General features: G+C 40.5%; 1 protein-coding gene across 2 annotated transcripts in view; it reads right to left on the bottom strand.

Moving 5' to 3' along the window:
- Positions 1-485: 485 nt before the first annotated feature.
- The window catches only part of ddx3xa (DEAD-box helicase 3 X-linked a), a 62756-nt gene continuing 43655 nt past the window's right edge, over positions 486-19586 (bottom strand). For both annotated transcript variants that reach the window (XM_070893437.1, XM_070893438.1), the window contains 14 exons: positions 16846-16969; positions 16356-16556; positions 15534-15633; positions 15107-15242; positions 12599-12690; positions 12407-12505; positions 12168-12328; positions 10927-11071; positions 7961-8105; positions 6302-6483; positions 5967-6084; positions 5635-5788; positions 4165-4268; positions 486-3299 (listed from right to left, as the gene is read on the bottom strand). In XM_070893437.1, the coding sequence (XP_070749538.1) occupies positions 3223-3299; positions 4165-4268; positions 5635-5788; positions 5967-6084; positions 6302-6483; positions 7961-8105; positions 10927-11071; positions 12168-12328; positions 12407-12505; positions 12599-12690; positions 15107-15242; positions 15534-15633; positions 16356-16556; positions 16846-16969 (1838 nt within the window). In that variant the 3' untranslated portion in view covers positions 486-3222. The remainder of the gene's footprint in view (positions 3300-4164; positions 4269-5634; positions 5789-5966; positions 6085-6301; positions 6484-7960; positions 8106-10926; positions 11072-12167; positions 12329-12406; positions 12506-12598; positions 12691-15106; positions 15243-15533; positions 15634-16355; positions 16557-16845; positions 16970-19586) is intronic.

Below are 19586 nucleotides of genomic sequence, written 5' to 3'. Positions count from 1 at the left end.
TAGTGTAAAGACAGCATTTGGTACAGCATGAAGCCATAATTTTGCATACATCATAGAAAACCCAGATTTTGCATGCCGTATCAATTTTCTCAACATTGGAGGGTGGGAATATATTAAATAGGCTTGATACAACTTATTGGAAAGATTAGAGACCAGTTGAGCTCAATAGCAAGAGTTCGCATTTAAAAAAAAAATTTTTTTTTAATTGAACTCGGCCTGATTTCCCCAGGATCTGACAGTAACCATCTTTGCCAGTGCAGCTCAATTTGTATTGATGAGCTTATTGGATCCTGGTCCAACATGTACATCGCGAGAATGATTTTATCTCCAAGCTACAATGGACTTGTAGCAAACCTTACTTTTCTAGTTTCTATGATATATTTAAAAACTTGAACAGTCGAGATTTTTGGCAGAGTATAAGATTGAGATTCTCGCAGCTTAATTTGCTCCTCCCTGCCCACAACAGTCGGCACAAAAAACATTAGTTGATGCAGCTCAAACTTTTTATTGATAAAATCATACAAGTAATGCACAGCTGAGTCTTCGTGCAATGTAGAGCATAGCATCTAAACTATTATAAAGCAAATTCTAGATCTACAGTGACTAAAAGGTATTCAATCAATGCACTGAGCAAGACTGGACACATTCATGCACTGCAATAGTTATATTGTAGGAACTTACAGCATGAAGAGCATTTCTACAGTTTATGAATGTTAGGTCTAAAACTACAACTTGCTTAAAAGTGTCAAGTTGAATACCCAAGTCACTTAATACGCAAATGCAACTAAATGCAACAATAAAGTGATTAACCACATGTATTAAATTTGCTCTTTGCCAGACATTCACTAAACAAAAAAAACAAATTGGAGTACCTCAACATTTTGCCATTTTCTAAACATTTTCCTCTAGAATTTTAAGAAACTCTGTCCAAACCTTGGCATATTTTATTTCAGTTTTGATCAAATTACCCACATGAATGAATTTGATAGGACAATGGGAATTAGCGGCAATCACAAGGCCGACGGTGGGTTGTGGTTCAGTTTCTGACTCTGGGTCCAATATGACCTTAACAATAAGAGCTCACGCTACCCCGAAATATATGTATATATATTCACGCATACGTTGACATTCAACATTCAAGTGCCAGTGTTTTTGGACTGTCTTTTGGTCAAGTTACTTTTTCGGGTTTTCTATGAACTTTCAAAGAATCACTTTTAGGCTTACAAAACAAAAATCACAAAAAAAATTAAATATTTGTCAAATGAATAAATATTACACAAAACTAGCAGCAAAAATACCTAGATCTGTTGTGTGCAAATAGTTAATTCCCAACTGTTAGACCCCCATGGTCCCAAAATAGTCCTGGTTTGGTATCTAGCCTCTTTCCCACCCCCTCCCCTTCTTTTAATTAAGCTGCATTTGACAATCACTGCAAAAAAAGACTTGGAGGTTCAAGAAAATGCATGCAAGACAAGACATCTGTATATAAAATATTCTTTCTGAATGTGCATTAAAATAAATTTGTTAAAGGTATTTAGATCTCTTATATAAAACCTGATGGGCACAATGTATAAGGGCCTAAACCTACCTGTATAGCACCATTCATCACAAGAGATTAGCTCAATACTGTCAGTGCATCTACTTTCCATTGATGAGAATTTCAGTACAAGGCACAACACACTTAATAGATGTATTGCACTTGATAAGTTCTTTTGCTACTTTTCAGTTCATTCTCCACCACCCAATATTTCCAGTAGTTATTATACTGGCAGTCTGGCCACTTAAAATTAAGCGAAGGAAAAACTACCCTATCTTGGCAGTTTGAAGTCAACTCACCCGACTGCAGCATTGTACAGCTTAACATTTAAACAGGTGGGAAAACTAATCTTTGGCCAGATTTAGCGGATTAAACTGACTATTCGTCCATGTAATGGACAGTGTGCAAAAGGAAACCTAAGCCACTATGCAGCAGTGGATATGCGATCAATTACCAGCGTTGGCACCTTGTGCAGTAATGTGTACATTTCCATTCTCTGTGATCTCCAAGCATCAAACTTCAGACCCTAGTGGAGCAACTTTACAGAATCTACAGTAAACAGTTAAATGCGGCTTTTCTGAACTTCGTAACGCAGCTTGAATATACACAAATGTAATTTTTTTTTCAGTAAAGAAGCCTGCTGCAGAGATCTTTCTGTTCGTTCCCCTTGACCAAAAAACAACACTAGCATGCGTATCAGACCAAAATCAACCGAGTCTGCCTGTAAGTCGCTCGGTGCTGTGGTCCATTTAGCCATTCTGAAATTCCAAATTTCCTTTTAGATATGGCAGGCATTTAAGATTTCTAATGGATGGGATTTTCATCCATATCTAAAAACTTCAAGTTTTCAAAATCCCCTAAAAAAAATACATTCCTAGCTACTTTCTGCCCACTCCAGGCAAGCCTGAATTAGTTAACTAGCTGCCTTTAATGTTGTCAAGTTACTTGATGTCAAGTTTTCTGAACTTTTGCATTTGCTTAGGTGTAGTAATCTGAAACAGCAGTGCATTAAAACTTGACACTGTACACATTGTTGGAATGGCTTGTAAAACTACCATGTCCCCAACAGGTATCTATCCAGGATAGAGTGAGCAACATCGGTTCCCCACATTAGGGATCAGAATGCTGCAAATGCCCCAAGTTGTCTTTACAGGTCACGCATGTCAAGGCCGTAATGGAGGTCGCTGCTTATTTTCAGCCTTGTAACAATGTTAAGTGCAACTGGGTAAATGACTCCTGGTAAAGCCATTTCACCCTGCTTCTGCCAAGGTTTGTTTTGCCCAAGTCTCTCTCAGATTGTGCTAGAGAATGATTGTGAGAACTCAGGCCCAATGAACCAGTAGGACATTAAAAATAAAAGTTCCTCTATAAAGGCACAGTACATTAACATACAAATGATCCTCAGTTACAGAGAAATAAACTATTAAACACAGCACACAGTTTAACATCTATAGCCAATATTCTAGTGCTGTTTACGGCCACATTTTCTCCATGGTCTAGGGTTTGTGTTCCTCTGCTACTGCTGTCTTTCTTTTTGCATTTGAGCTCCCTTTAAAAAATCCCAGAGAATCACAGCTGGTAATGTACTGCGAGTTCTTGAAGCTACACAAGGTATAGTCTGGCTCAGTTACATGTGGTTTCCATTTAGCTTGTTTGGCAAGGTGGCATCCACTGCAATATGTTCTTCAGTTTCCCCACCAATCCACCTGGGAGTTGTAAGCTCCACCATATCCATCAGCATTGTAATAGTTTCCATAGCCACCTGAAAAACAAATGTGTGCGCAGTTAGAGATTTAAAACTTCTTCTAGTAGGCTATGCAAAGCAGAAGGACCAGCCTGTGCCATTATCCGATTAGCAAAACAGCAATTGGTCTCGGGGTTCTGGATTCATAAAGGAAAAATCTACCCAGGATTCTCTCCTGCTTGCTATCCATAGACTCCTGCTGGAGTGATGGGAGATTGATAGATGGATGCTGGACAAGGAGATTAGATGTGGTTGCTAACCACACAAATCAAAGTTTGCTGATACTACACTGGCTCATAAGAATGACCACAGTACTGCATGAAGTCCACTTGTGGATGTAATCCAAAGCGGCAAGTGCCTTCAGGAGAGGAAAGACTTTTACTGAGGTCACGAGAGAGCCTGGAATAGAACTAAAAGTTGTAGGTTTGCAGGGACAAGAAAGGCATCTGTATCTCCACCTACAAAGGTGGGTAACCATATACTGGTACAGAGTCGAGAATCCAGAAGCCTCGGGATGGAGGTGGATTCTGTGTATTTCTGGACTTTGGAACGCCTTGGATGTCGGGAATCCTGAAACGCCCAAGCTCGTGCATTTCCAGACTTCGGAACGTCTCTCTCCTCCCTCTCTTCTTCCCCCCCCCCCCCCCCGCAAAATTAATTTTCTATTTCACAATTGAGATAAGTATTTTACAAGGAACCAGCAATCCCTCAAACCAGTCTTCAACATACAAAAGCTTTCCCCCAACTCAACCTAGTCAAAACAGCACTGTTGGTAACTTGGGAAGGATTCACACCCCCTTCAAAATACAGTACATCAATTTTATGCAGGTTAAAATTTACTCCAGGAAAATCCAAGTACTGTTTAGCAAGTAACTGTTCTTACTTCCTCCATATCCTCTGGGCCCTCCGGTGCTGCGGCCTCCACGAGTATTGAAGCCACTGTTGGTCTGCCGGTAGTCTCTGGCACCAAATCCTGCTGCAAACCGACTGAAATGCAAAATTCAAAATGCTTTTACCAAGAAATGATCACTGCTTCACTCAGCTCCACTATTTTAGTTCCAATATCCCTTTAAATTGCATGTACAAATAGTATGGACTCAAGTTCATAAGTGTCAAATTTGAAGTTGCCAAGTGAAAGGTTATTTAAATAACCTATAAATAATTCACAATAACCAGCCATGGGGACAAGTAGCAACTGCTTCTGATCTTTAGCTAATGTCAATGTAACCAGCTATTTTTATGCATCTCAAATTCCACTCTAGAACTAGGATTACCACTTCATAACCTTGAACACTGTTCTGTGCTATCAACAGTGCTAAAGTTGTTGGAACAAACTGCATTACCAATTATGGAATCTAGATTTTTGCTCTTTGCAGTATATTGAGAATATTTTGAGGGGCAACTAGAAGCATCTACATTATAGTACCAACTGAAACGAGGAATTCTACTTACCAATTTAGTGACAGTAAATTGATTTTGAACATTTAGTAAGTGTTAATTTACCAGATTGAAAGTAGAAACGAACATGAAAATTACAGTATGCAAAGTTCATGCATTGCAACAAATGGATGTTAATCCATAAGACAACGTGCAAAGTCACTAATAACCAATTCAGATATAGCACAGTGCAAATGCAATTATAATACTCAAGTTTAAAAGAATTCAACAAGAGCCAATTGAAAGTGCTCAATTTCTACAACAAGCAGAAGTGAAAATTAAAGATATGCTGTATCGAAGTGAACTAACTACATAATGGTCAGGTGAACAGATTATGGCTAAGTGGTATGTCTGCTGCAAATTTGAGATGTCTCACCCAAGAGCAGCACAGTGGAGCTTCCCAAACCTAGCTGTGACACAAAAGGCCTTGGGTCAATTTAAAGAAGTTAGTTAACTAGACTGAACAGGCAATTACTGCAACCCACATTGAAAGGAGTGCAAAGATAAAAAGGACCTCCTCACCTTGCATGAATCTTGTTACAATTATGTAGCAATTAAGATACACCAAGATCAACTACCCTAACTCTGGGAAAGTTTCATACCGAAGAGCCTGTATTAGGTAGATGCATCAGTGGTAATCTATTTATGGACCCTAGTTTTCATCTTCCCCGCAAGCCAAAAACATTTTGTACATCTACCCCATTAAATCACTGTTTTAAAGACCTCCAACAAGTCACTATTCACCCTTCTCTTCTCTCTTCTCGGAAAAAGAAAAGGACGCGGCTGTTGGTCTTTCCGGATTGGTATAACCTCAAGTTCTGATATCCTTGAATAAAGAGTATGGGGGTGGGGAAGGGGAAAGAGAGAAAAGAAAGAGGAGAAGCAAATCCCTGAATTGCTTAGTATGCAGTTTTACCTCTTAGATCGCCCACGACCAGTGCTCTTGTGCTGGTGCTCATACGCCAGGTTCTCTAACCAGGATGGTACTTCTTGCTTAGCCTCCACAAGTAGATCCAGAAGGTCTTTAGTAATATTACTGTTTTTCTCATTAAAGAATGAGGTGGCAAGACCTATAGAACAAATGTGACCAAACTTAAATTATCCCAAAATACTGCATTTCATTGTGATCATGACTGCAAATTCACTGACAACACATACACTATACCATTCCTAACAAATGTATTAAAGCAGCATTTAAGTACATCCCTTTTATACATAATTAACTTGGGAGTTCAATTGACAACATACCAAGGTTACCAACACGACCAGTACGTCCAATGCGATGCACATACTCCTCAATGTCACTAGGTAGGTCAAAATTGATAACATGTTTGACATTAGAAATATCAAGTCCACGGGCTGCAACCTGTGAATTTGAAAACAATTACATTTTAGCCAAATTAATACTAATCTCAGCCTAGTATGACTGACAAGTTACAATAGAACCACCATCTCAGGTAGTTTTAATTTAAATTTTGAAGAATTCTGAATTCATACATGTAAAAACCTAAACATGAGCAACTGCATGCTGGCAACATGTTAATGGGCTATTTAACCCAATTTTAAGAATTAATTTGACATACCGCAGTGGCAACCAGGATGGGGCATTTTCCAGAACGGAACTGATGCAGAGCCTCTTCTCTATCTCTTTGAGAACGGTCACCATGGATGCTGGTACAAGCATAGCCCTCACGGTAAAGGAAATCCTCCAATGAATCTGCACCCTTCTTAGTCTCCACAAAGACCAGTGTTAGGGAGTCTTTTCCTAGAGGGAAAAACAATGTGTTACACACCGTACAAATGAAGGAAAGCACCCCTAGTCCGAAGACAATTTGTAAGCTACACAAACTGCAATACCAACTTCAAATTAAGAAAATTTCTCCTGTGGGGCAGGGGTGGGGGAGAAAGAAAAGATACAGTACCAAGTTTTGGAGTACAAGAACAATAGGAGGAGTAGGCCGCACAGCCCCTCGAGCCTGCTCTGCCATTTACTAAGATCATGGCTAAACTTCTACATTAACTCCAATTTCCCACACTATCCCCAATTCCCTTAGTTTCCAAAAATCTATCACTCAGCCTTGAATATACCCATCGACTGAGCACCCAGAGCCTTCTGGGGTAAATTCCAGAGTCAAAACCCTTTTGAGTGAGAATTCATCAGTCCTAAAAGGCCAACCCCTTATTCAGATACTGCCCTAGTTCTGGACTCCAGCTAGGGAGAACATCCTCCCAGCATCTACCCTGTCAAGCCCCTTCGGAATTTTGTGTTTCAATTAGATCACTTCTCATCCTAAACTCTTGGGAATATAGACCTAGTCAACTCAACCCAAGATCAATGCCCTCATCCCAGAAATCAGTCGTGAATCTACACTGCAATCCCTCTAAGGCAAATTCTTTTAGGTAAGACCACCAAAACTGCACAGTACTCCAGATGCAGTCTCACCAACTCATGTCCTACATGTTGTCAGCTGTGGCTTAGTGGGTAGCACTCTCCTGAGGCAGAAGGTTGTGGGTTCACAACCCACTCAAGGGATTGGAGCCAAAAATGTTTTAAAAAATCTAGGCTGACAAGTGTAGTGCTGAGGGAGTACTGCACTGTCAGAGGGGCAGCCTTGTGGATGAGACATTAAACTGAGGCCATCTACTCGCTCAAGTGGACATAAAAGATCCCATAGCACTATTTCGGAGAGCAGGGAAGTTATCCTGGCCAATATTTATCCCTCATCAACATTGCTGTTTGTAGGAAATTTCTTGTACACAAATTGACTGCTGCGTTTCCTACATTACAACAGTGACGACACTCCAAAAGTACTTCATTGGCTGTAAAGCGCTTTGAGACAACCAGTGTCGTGAAAGGCGCTATATAAATCCAAATCTTTTATATATTAGCAGTATGACTTCTTTACTCATACTCCAACCACTTTGTAATAAAGGCCAACATACCATCTTCTTTCCTAATTGCTTGCTGTACCTGCATTGATCCTGATTTCTTTTCTTGGGCAATGATGGTGAAGAAGAGCTGCATTTTAATTAACTCCATACTACAAATAAAATTAACAGATGTGGGACAGCACAGCAGGAGGCTTTACAAACTCACCAAGAGGAGATTGTGTCCTATTCTTTAAATGCTGGTATTAATGAATACCAGTGGAAAAGATCACATCAGGCTCAAATGGGATCTAGCTGTTTAAGACAAAAAAAATCTATTTATTCTATCAGCAATAGTTTTCAATCTCATTTACCTGTGGCATTCAAGAGATCCAGTAGGAATGAGCGCTTGTCTTGTTCCTCCACCCACACGACTTTCTGAGTTATGTTTTCAGACGTGGAGCCGACACGACCAACTGCCAAGAATATGTATTCATCCAGAAAGTCACGAGCAAGTATCTGAGGATTAATTTATACAACACTGAACCATTATAAAAAGTATTAAATCTACAAACTAGCTTCCCCACACCCAAGTATTTCCTTTAAAACAAATCTTAATTACATGTATTAAAAAGATCCAAAAAGCCTGTCCAAATAGTTGCAAACTATTTCAAAAGGTGCAACAATTCACCAATCTTACCAAGTACACTAATGCAAGCACTAGTTAACAGTATTAACATATTACTGCATGTTATTTCATATATCTAGCATCTGCAATTAACCATTATGCTGTAGGTTTAAAGTCTTGCACAAAGTAAACAATTAGCTGCACCTTTAGAAACTGCAACATAGAAAACAAAAAGACAATTGCGTTTTCTAGCTTTTCAACCAGATATATCTACTCCAATCTCATTGCCCTGCAGTTCAATTACCTATCCAAGTCCAGCCACCTCCATACAATATTGAAGATGGGCAGTCTGCTGTTTGGTAGGGAAGGAGAATTGGCGCATGGGGAAGCAAGCCACCCAAAGAAATTGCATTGCGCAAGGTGATCGTCCACCACAGAAATTTCACGCTCTGGCCACACCTTCGGTTTTGTCTAGTGACATCATCCCATCCAACAGCCAAGTGCTGAAACAGGAAGTCACATCAAATGGGCACCAGGGGAAGAGAATGGAAAAACACTATTCTTTTGGGCATTCCTAGAAGAGATCGATTTGAAAATCAATGATTTTCTCAACATCCATAGAAAGGGAGCATAATCAAGAGGTGCAAAGACTGGGGATGCATCTAGGATTTGAAGTTAGTTTGGAGAACTAGGTCACCAAAATACTAGTTGAGCCAAAGTAAATGTTTCCTCATCACTACTTTTCAGCTACCACTGCTTCCTTGGGCACAAGCAAATTAGGTTACAACTTTTCAGTTGTATTTAAAAAAAAGTTACAATACCCAAACTTACCCAAGTTTACCCAAGGACTTGTTTGCAGTTACCTAGACCAACATCAAGCCATTTTGACTAACACTAATCACACTTGCGTTCATTCTTTTCCAAATACAAGTAAAACTCAGACAAAAGCTTAACAGCCAAACCACTGCACCAAGGAATATGTTGATCTTGCATGCAAAGAGTAAGCAATCAGAGCTCAAAGAATCCATTCACATGTAGGAAAATACAATGGTAGGGTTGCATTTTCTAAGCACTTTGCCAAAGACATTATGGATGACCCCATTATCTTAGAACTGCAAATGGATAGAAACATAGAAAATAGGTGCAGGAGTAGGCCATTCGGCCTTTCTAGCCTGCATCACCATTCAATGAGTTCATGGCTGAACATGCAACTTCAGTACCCCAACGTGCACGCACCAGGGTTGTCGGCACGAAAAAAACTCATTTAAATGGTACCCGCCCCCTCCTACTTACAAAATTGGCGCGAGTGGTAGGCTCCGCCCCCTGGGCAACATATGGTGGAAGCAATGTACAGTAACCTACCCGCAAGGGCTTCTTCAGTTGTAGAATGATTCGTTTTCCAAAATCGATTGGACATCACAGTTTAAGGCCGAGCAAGGTCATAACAGTCCACAGCCCCACTTTGTCATTTGAACAAAAGCATTCGTACAGCAAATATTTTCATTTTCATCCTAGAAATATTGGCCCCAAATTTCGACACGCGGCAAAACAGGCGCCCTTCTGAGCTGGGCGCCCATTTTTTGCGCCGAAAACGGCGCCTGAAAAAAAAAAAACACGCTATTCGAGCGATTTGCAGCTCGATGTCAGCTTGGCGCGGCGCCCAGGGGGTGGAGCCTACCACTCACGCCAATTTTGTAAGTAGGAGGGGGCGGGTACCATTTAAATGAGTTTTTTTCGTGCCGGCAACCCTGCGCGTGCGCGTTGGAGCGTTCGCGCAGTGTGAAGGAAACATTGGCACTCGGCCATTTTTGTAGTTCTTTGTAGCTGTTCAATTTAACATTTTTTAATAAAACCACATTGCCCTTCCATGATCAGCACTGAGGCTTCTTGCAGCAGTCAGAAGGCTGCAGGAAGCCTCAGAAGTTGAGGCAGCCATTTCCCGACGGGCCCGACCGACGGCAGGGGGGCCTCCCCCCACCCTGCCGTTGGGAACGGCGGCCTCCTCCCTGCCTCCGTCGGTCAGGCCCTTACTCCCTCCCCCCAGCCGCCGGGAACAGCTGCTGCCATCGGTCGGGCCCTTACTGCCTTCGCTCCCTTGCCGGCGGGAACGGCTGCTGCCGTCGGTCGGGCCCTTACTGCCCCCCCCCCCTCCCCTGCCGCCGGGAACGGCTGCCTCAACTTGAGGCTTCCTGCAGCATTCTCCCTGGCTGAAGCACTTTCACACAGGTAGGAACATGGTTTATTTAATCTTTTCTTTGCTTATAAATTTTTATTCAGGTTGGAATTATTTGTATAATATTTGTACAAGTATAACTAAGGATTTATTGTAGAATGTAATGACCCCCCCACCTCGTTCCGGACACCTAATTTGTAATCTGCACCTGATTTTTTAATGTGTAGACAAGGTTTTTTCAGGCCTACAAAAATCTTCACTTGTTCCATTCTAAGTTAGTTTGGAGTAAGTTTTCACTGTGGAAACTTTGAAATCAGGCAGCAGTGGCCGGACATGTCACCTTTTGAAAAAAAAATTCTGTTCAAAAGTGAAACTGTTCTAACTGACTAGAACGGCAGAAAACTTAAATGTGGAGAATTGCGATTTCTAAGATACTCCATTCTCCACCAGTTGCTCCTAAAAATCAGGAACCAATCATGTGGAAACTTGGGGCCATTAAGTGTTTCAGTGGCAGTCTTAGCAGTATTGTCAAAGCTAACCTGTATCTCTTTTGGAAATGTTGCACTGAACATCAGAGTCTGTCGCACATCCTTTGGTGGCATTGCATCTTGTTCAACAATGCGGCGAATTTGTGGTTCAAATCCCATGTCAAGCATCCTATCAGCCTCATCCAGCACCAAATACCTAAAAAAAAGACAGCAAAGATATTCAACTCTAGAATGGAGCAAGAGAAAATAGCAAAGAGTTTTAAAATTACAAGACTAGAATATTCCTCCCCATTCCCCAGTCACAAATACACATTTCCATGGCCAACCACTTTCTGGTAAGTGATCTACCTGAATTTACTTGCAAGACTGAGTATGGTTTTAAAGTTAGACCTCGTGTGACAGGACAGAAATGGAGTGTAGAAATAAATTTCCAGCAGGCATCTCAATAGCATTGAGGAGCAGGAACTAATGGCTAATTAGAATATTACAGGAGCAGATCATTCAAGCCTGCTCCATCATTCAATATCATGTCTGATCTACCTCAACTCCACTTTTCCTTACTATTCCCATATCCCTGGATCCCCTCAAAATCCAAAAATCTATTGCAGTCTTGAATATACTAACTCAATTAGCATTGCTAATTTTCCCCTCATTAAGTCAATTTTTAGCATTAGCTAACTCAGCATGAACTAATTTAAGGGAGCCTGGGGAAAAGTGGCATATTTGGGCACCGGGGGTCTTCCTTGACCCAGCTATTCAGGACAAAATTACTAAGCCATTGGGTCAATCCTGGCACTAGGACTTAGGCTGTAACTAATCTTTCAAACATCCCTGGATATGGAACTTGCACCACACTGGAGGGCAACCGATGAAACAATTCTGCTCAAGGGAAGAGAAAGGAACATAATGAAATAGACCCAATAGCCCAGTTGTGACCAATCTAGAGGCCCATAAACCATATAAAATTCAAACAGAAATTTAGAAATATGTAGGTTAATCAAAGTATGGATCTGTGGAAAATTAGTGTCTGAAATTCAAAAGTTGATAATGCAAGTTGTGCTTTTTCTTTATATACAGTGAACATGATCTGAACTCTTGTGGTATCAGGTACAATCAATTTGTGGAGACAAATCATGTGGTTAACTGAAGTCAGGTGAACAGTCATTAGTAGATTGGAAGATATTGAATGAGGTACAATGGGGAAGAGGCAATGTATCATTTCTTGAATAAACTGCATAATTGGAGCAATAAATTCAGTTCAAATGCAGTTTTAAATAAAGACTTTCACGTACTTGCAATAGTCTAATCCAACCTTTCCCCTCTCAATCATATCAACTAAACGACCAGGAGTGGCTACAAGAAGATGACATCCACGCTCCAAATCTCGGATCTGTTGTCCAATGTCAGCTCCTCCATAAACTACAGAAGGACGAACTTTAGAACGATATGCAAACTGCAAATAAAATTAAGTTAAAATGTAAATCAGCTTCTGGTGAAATTATAATTAGCAAGAGCCATTTTAATATCTTACCTTCCTGGATTCATCATATATTTGCACTGCAAGTTCTCTGGTAGGTGCTAAAACCAAAGCAATTGGATATTGCTTACGGCGACCATATTTAGAGGAATCCTGTTGGAAGAGGGATATATGCACTAATGAGTTACAGAAATGCTAAAATGAAGTGAAGTGATGAATTTGCAAAAAAAAACTAAAGTAGTTTACCTGTGCTTTTGCAGACTTTAACGCTTCACCAGGGCCTTCTGCATAGATCTGGCTAAGAATAGGAAGCAAAAATGCTGCCGTTTTCCCAGAGCCTACAGGGATAATGTGCGGCAATTAATGGATAAAGCATTATTGAAAGTCAAATTGCTTTTATAAGTATAGAAAAATTACACAAATCTACTACTTCACTGGTCTGACATTCCACAACTATAACTGGGACAAACTTCAGCCATCTTGTATCATGGAAATTCTCAAGTGCATCAGTAAGAGACTTTGCAAAAATAAGTATGAAATTAGAGGTAATCCATTGAGGGAATTTAAAAAAAAATAAAGAGGGTAGTAATGAATTTGTACTCCAATTGGCAGGAATCTATACTGGGGACTCAGTTTTTGTCAATGATTAGATGAAGGAATGGAGTATATCCAAATTTGCTAACAGTTAGGTGGTACAGATAGTAGTATAGATGGGAGCAGAAAGTTGCAAAGGCACATCGATTTGATCGAAGAATGGGAAAAACTGTGGCAGATATTCAGTTCAAGATCATCCACGTAGGACCAAGACAGGGAATATTTTCTAAATGTTGAAAAGCCAGGAACTAAGAGAAATTTAAAAGGCAGAACTAAAAGGTGACATGAGGAAAAACTTTTATGCATTGAGTGGTTATGATCTGGAATGCACTGCTTAAAAAGGGGTAGTGGAGGCAGAGTTAACTATGGCTTTCAAAGGAGAATTGGATAACTATTTAGAAGGAATTTTTTTTGCAGCGCTATAAGGAAAGGCTTGGGGAGTGGGACAAGCTGAAGTGGTCTTGGGAGAGCCAGCATTGGCTCAACTGGCCAAATGGCCTCCTTTTGTGCTCCAACCATTATGATTTTATGCATAGAAATCACAAAACTAGGACAGGTATAAAAATAATTTCGAACAGCTAATGGAATGTTAGCCTTCATCTTAATGAGACTGGAATACAAGCTTTGTATAAAGCTCTAGTTCGACCACATCATGAGTACTATGTACAGCTCTACCAACTGCACCTCAGGAAGGATACATTAAAAAGGGAACATTAGGCCCCCTCCAAAGTGCACAGCCACTCTGGTGATCCAGCTTTTAAATAGAAAAACTGCGCATGCATGAAACTTTGAATTGCCTGAGCAACCTATTAAGTATGGAGGGAGCGAGCAAGCAAGGGAGCTTGTTTAAGGAAAGGTGTAACGAGATAATGCATAGCGCCCTCTAGCTAGGAGGGAGTGAACGTTCCATGTCCTTGGTTGTATGCATGGAGGCCCCGAGCTGCATGAGACTACCAGTGGCAGGTCGGAGCCATAAAAAGGAGCGGCGAGCAGCGTGTAGGCAGGGAGTAGCACAAGCTGCGATGGCAGCGAAGAGTGAAATCACCAAGGTCCAGGTTGGTGATTGGAGCGTGGGCAAATACAGCAGAAGCAGAGAGGTTGGGGCGAAGGAGCAGAGAGACTGGAGGGATGTGATCAGGGCCCAGGAGAGGCATGAATTCAGGGCCAGGGGCAGCACAGGCCAGCCCACACTGCGATGTGTGCGCACTAAGTCCGTGCAGCAGAGCAGGTCTCTAGTCATCTTGGATAACCCTTGCCAGTGGACCAAGATCTAGCTCTGACAAGCCAGCGTGGTGGCTGGTGTGTAATGACCATCACATGTTAAAATCCACACACAGGCATTTTCCACCCTTCAAGATGTAGTTCAGGACTTGGAATATTAGATCCTTCATTGAAACACCTGTGAACTCATCAGTTTTTGGCATGGAAGCAAGTCATCCTCATTTTGACAGACTGCTCATGATCTAATTGTGATATTAAAGGGTAGGAGAAAAGTTATTTCTTTGAATGCCTAGAACCTTAAAATTGGAGGAAGCTCCTCTTCCTCCCTTGCCAAAAAAAGTTGAGGTTAGGTCAATTGAAAATTTCAAAACCGATTAGGAACATAGTTATGAAATGGTATCCAAGGGATATGGAACCAAGGCTGGTAAATGGAATCAAGATATACATTAGCCATACCAAATTGAACAGGATCAAGGGGATGAACTGCCTTCTCTGCCTCTAGTACATAATACAGTAAATCAAGGGCCTCTAGTAAAATAGCTGCTTGTAGACTGCAATTTCACTTTCTAAAACTCAATTGAAGCTTCTGACCAAGCCTTAAGGTACAGGTGCAATGTCCCGAATCCAAAACTCCAAAATTGCCCATAAACCAGACATTTTTGGCAAAATCCAGCATGGATTTGGTTGAGGATTCTGGATTTCAGACTATTGATTTTCTTGTCTGAAATCCAAAAAATCCCCAAAACTGGAACGACTCAGTCCCAAGGATTGCGGATTTTGAAAGGTTACTAAATGCATGTTAAGGGATAGCATCCCAAGGTGTACATAGGAACCACCAAGTACTAATGTACCAACTTGATACTGGAGCACACCAAGAAATTAAGCAGCAAGTCATGCTATAATTTATTGCATGTTACACCAACTTTCAAAGTATCTCACCTGTTTGGGCACATGCCATCAAATCCCTCTTCGATATAATGATGGGAATGGCATGTTTCTGCACAGGAGTTGGACGATCATAGCGACTCAGCTCAATGTTTCCCATTATTATTTCTCCCATGTTTACATCCTGGAACTAAAATAAAACAATTTAGGCAGAAGGCTGGATAATTTTAATTTCTTCCATCCAATGTGCTGCAAGTTAGACATTATGGCCAATGCAGAAACAACACTTCTTCCAATGCTACTTTGGCCCAGCCATCAGGGGGAAGAGCCTGGTCTTCTCATTTCCTTCAGCAACTTTGGCTATGTATTGGTTCACACTGTGCTATTATTGCACTGTAATTCATAATTTACACCTGCACCACTTAGTCCCAATGAAAGATTTAAATAAAGCAGAAACCAGTTTTGTAAGGACTTTACTTACAGTTTCAATATGAGGAGGAGAGTTTGCACCAGTTGCCTCAACAGGAATGTCATCATATTTCTCAAAGTTGATTCCAGTGTTGCTTGCTGAAAATAACTCCCTAAAAATAGAATAGACAATCTTTATTCCTGAAAAAAATCTTGAACAATTTTAGTTTCCGCAATCTTCCATGCACTCTTAATTACAGCACTGCTGCAAGCCAATGTGCACTCGCAAGCAAGGGTACCTAGAGCCAAGACAATATAGAACATCCCCTTATTAGCCCATCCCATTTTTAGCTGCTACAAAACATTGAGAAAGCCATGTTGTGGACTCCAAGATCTGTCTCAATTGCTCATGCACAAGTTTTTTTTGGGGGCGGCGGCAGGGGGGGGGGGGGGGGGTGGAAAAGAGAGAAAGAAAAAACAATTTCTGCGATAGATCTCCATACAGACTTACTTGGTAGTCTTTTCCCCTACAATTAGTAGCTTTGCAGTAGTGTCAGACTCAAATTTGCAATTACTTAAAAATGAATAAATGGGCCCTGGATTAGCCATAATTTCCTCTAGTTGCCAAGATTAGGAAAACTGAAGCTACCTTTAGCCCTACCAAAAACTGTTGCCTGGAGCTTATGCCCACCAAGCCCTGATAATTCATTATTCTGATCCTCATTGACCTACTTTCGCTCTCAATTCCCAACACCAGATGTAAAATTCATATCAGTGTTTAAAATCACTTCAAGGCCTCACCACCTCTTCGTACCCACCCGTTTTATAATGGCAACTGTCCAAGCTAAGTGTATAGCTATACTATCAAAAACTGAGCTAAGAACTCAACACCTACTGTTCCATTCGCTCATTTGGTGGCAGTTGTTTTGACCAGTCATCTTCATCCCGTTTGTCTTCCACCCAGCGGCTATTTCCACCACCTTCACGAGAACCATATCCACTACGATCCATTCTGCCATATCCTCCACGGTCACTGCGACTTCCAAAGGAATCATAAGCACTGTCACTAGCATTTGCCCTGCCACGGTCCTCATATCTGATGGAAATAAAGAAAACTTTTAAACAGTCCAGCAGAAAGGGTTGACTGAACAACAGGATGATGAGTCAAAACCAATCCCAGTTTAAGTTTTCTATGAAGTACCATTACAACAAGTCTGTATACTCATTCATTTCCATTCATACTGGTTACAGTATCCATCCAATGCAAGTATAGGGAAAAATCAAGCTAATACTAGGTGGAAGTTCAATAAAGTAGAAACTAAAAGTTAGCTTTTTTGAATTAAGGTAGGATATACACAAGGTTACTTGAATCAAATTCAGCTTACCTTCCTCTTCCACGATCATTGAAGAAGCTTGATTTTCCCCGATCAGCACGTGATCCAAAACTGCTGTATGGATCCCGGACTTCCTTGTTACTCCATCCTCCATCATCTTTATCATAGCCGAAGCCTATCAGACAAGTTCAAAATTATCCCACAGCTTTATTTCAAGGCAAGTGCAAATTTGAGGTACCTTGTACAAAGTTTCCAGGTGACAGCGTCAACTTCTGTTGCGCCAATGCAAGAGATTTTAAAATAGTACCTCATCCCCAGAGATAAGTCCCACCAGACTTCAAATCTCATCCAAAACACAATTAATCTCAAAACTCCTGCACTTCAATGCCCAGTCAGTAAATTATTCCACAACTTATTCTTTGGGTGAGAGTTCAAACCAGAGTACAATTCTAGGACTGGCGAGTGGTTTATAAGCCTTGTATGAAAGTGTAAGAGTGCTCTCATTTATGGCTGTTGTCTGTGTAAATGCTACAATTCACTCACTATTTCCAGTTTCTGTACAATGAGTGATGTTAAAAATTCTCTTGACACTGCTAAAAATGTTAACATTTAAATGGAAATGAACAGTTAAGTCACATGTAAATGTTTGGCAGAAGTATAGATCAAAGCCACTCCAAGTCAAAAGCCAGTGTGCTATTTTTAGTGACTGGCTTCTCAAAAGTGACTATCTGGTGTAGGAGATATATTAAACTAAGCTTGCAATTTGTACAGCAGCATAAACCAATTCAATTTTACATCTGAACAAGTATCCAATGCAACAGGCAATTGCATTGGATACTTGCAACTGAATTAAACTTCATAATTTAATCCACAGGAGTAACTGAAATCCATGGGGAAGGGGAGAAAATGAAAGTTCTCGCTACCTTCTGCACCTCAAATATTCGAGCAGAGTTTGCAGCAACCTGCAGGCTTTATGCACTCCAGTTTTAAATAAAAAAGGTAGAGACCAATATAGGTGAACTTCACTGATGACCAATTCATAGAAAATATCGTGTGCAAAAGGAAGAAATCAAGTCATGGATAATCTTCAATTTAATCCATACATGTTCATTTCATTAAGGTTTTAATAACTGATGAATCCAGTACGGCCACGATTAAATACCAATCTGCGATCTTAAAGCCTACCCATGATTTTTTTCTTAATGACCTTGCATTTCTAGTTGGTAGCAAGCCTGGTAGTACTGCACCTTCAACAAAGCCCGTGGGGAATAGGCAGTAATGGATTGTAACCAAAATAAAAGTCAATGACGAGAAGGTTGTTACTGTACATTTCCTATTACTGTATTAGGTAAGCTCTGCGCTTGACAACTGTACAGGCTGCTAGATGGAGAGTTCAAACTGAATATTTAATACTCTACTTGTTACTGACCAGGATTGCATGCTGATGAAACACTGGTTGTTGAGGTACTTACTGACTTGCCTTTGACAGTCTATCAACCCTCTCATGCTGCAGACTGTTATTTGCCAGGACAGTAGTCAGAGGAAAAAATGTTTTTAAACTGGACAAGTACCAGGTCAGAAAAAACCTATGTGCTTCAGATGGACTGGTAGCTAAATATTTTCCTGCATTTAGTTATACTAAACTACAAAAACAACTTTAAGCACAGCACTAAAATGAACTAGTGGCTTAGGCTGAAGATGCTACTGTTACCGTAACAGTTGTTTCAAGAGTATGGTTTCTGAAAACTACAGAATGTACATCAACTTTGCTTCATAAGAAAAATAGATGGTTAGCAACCAACTTAGCTGGAATGTTTAGTGGCAAATTGTTCAATTCGCATAGTAAACAGTCAACCTAGGCGAATTAAGAAATTGAAAACAATTTCAAGTGAACCACAGGCAAAACTTTAAACAAATTTCTTAAAGCAGAAACAGCATTTAAGGTTACAAGTGAGCCAGATTCTAATTCAAGGTTTAAAAAAAATACTTGCATTTATATACTTTGACATGTAGTCAGTTATAATGTAGGAAATGCAGCAACCAATTTGTCCACAATAAGCTCCCACAAACAGCAGAACCCTCAAAATATTAAACAGGAACCCTAGGAAACTCAAGCCATAAAGTCATTTTACTCATCAGCAGACTCCATTCAAATTCAATAGTATAGCAGGACCGCAGGCTAAGTTTTCCTTTCCAATATGGAATTATTTGGCTATTCTATATATTGTGCAGGATTTGTATTTAGATATTTACAAAACATAAAAGGAACTTCTGCTTCTTGGCTTTCCTAAATTTAATCAAAGCTAAATATGGTGTACCTATGATGGGACAACAGGGCAAGAGTGTAATGATTGCAGCTCCATTCCAGTCAACAAGCTTAATAAAAAAAATTTTTTAAGTGTCTCTTCCCCATTGGTTGGTAGATTGCATGGAAAATGTACAGAACCGCAGATGGCCTCTATGCAAAATAGTTGACTGCAAACTTCATCCACCCAAGTAGAAAAGTCAGATACTAGCTGCCTTGGATGCACATTGTATAAAGCTAGAATACCACCTCCTGCTGAAACACATGCTTTAGTGGTAGACCAACAATGCCCAATGTTATCTGAATCCCAAGCCCTCCAGGGGCTGTCTCGGCTGCAGCTGAACTTCAATTTACAAGGAACCAATCTCAAAGTAGGCTTAGGGTCAATTGGACTATTCCAGTTATCTTCAAGGTGGTTCGCCAAACAAGCAGCAAGAGTCTGGCCCAGCAACATCACCACCTACCAGACTACGTGGTCTGTCAACAA

The sequence above is a fragment of the Pristiophorus japonicus genome, chromosome 11 (assembly GCF_044704955.1).
Source record: "Pristiophorus japonicus isolate sPriJap1 chromosome 11, sPriJap1.hap1, whole genome shotgun sequence".
NCBI lineage: Eukaryota > Metazoa > Chordata > Chondrichthyes > Pristiophoridae > Pristiophorus > Pristiophorus japonicus.
This window is presented reverse-complemented; position numbering and strand designations above follow the sequence as displayed.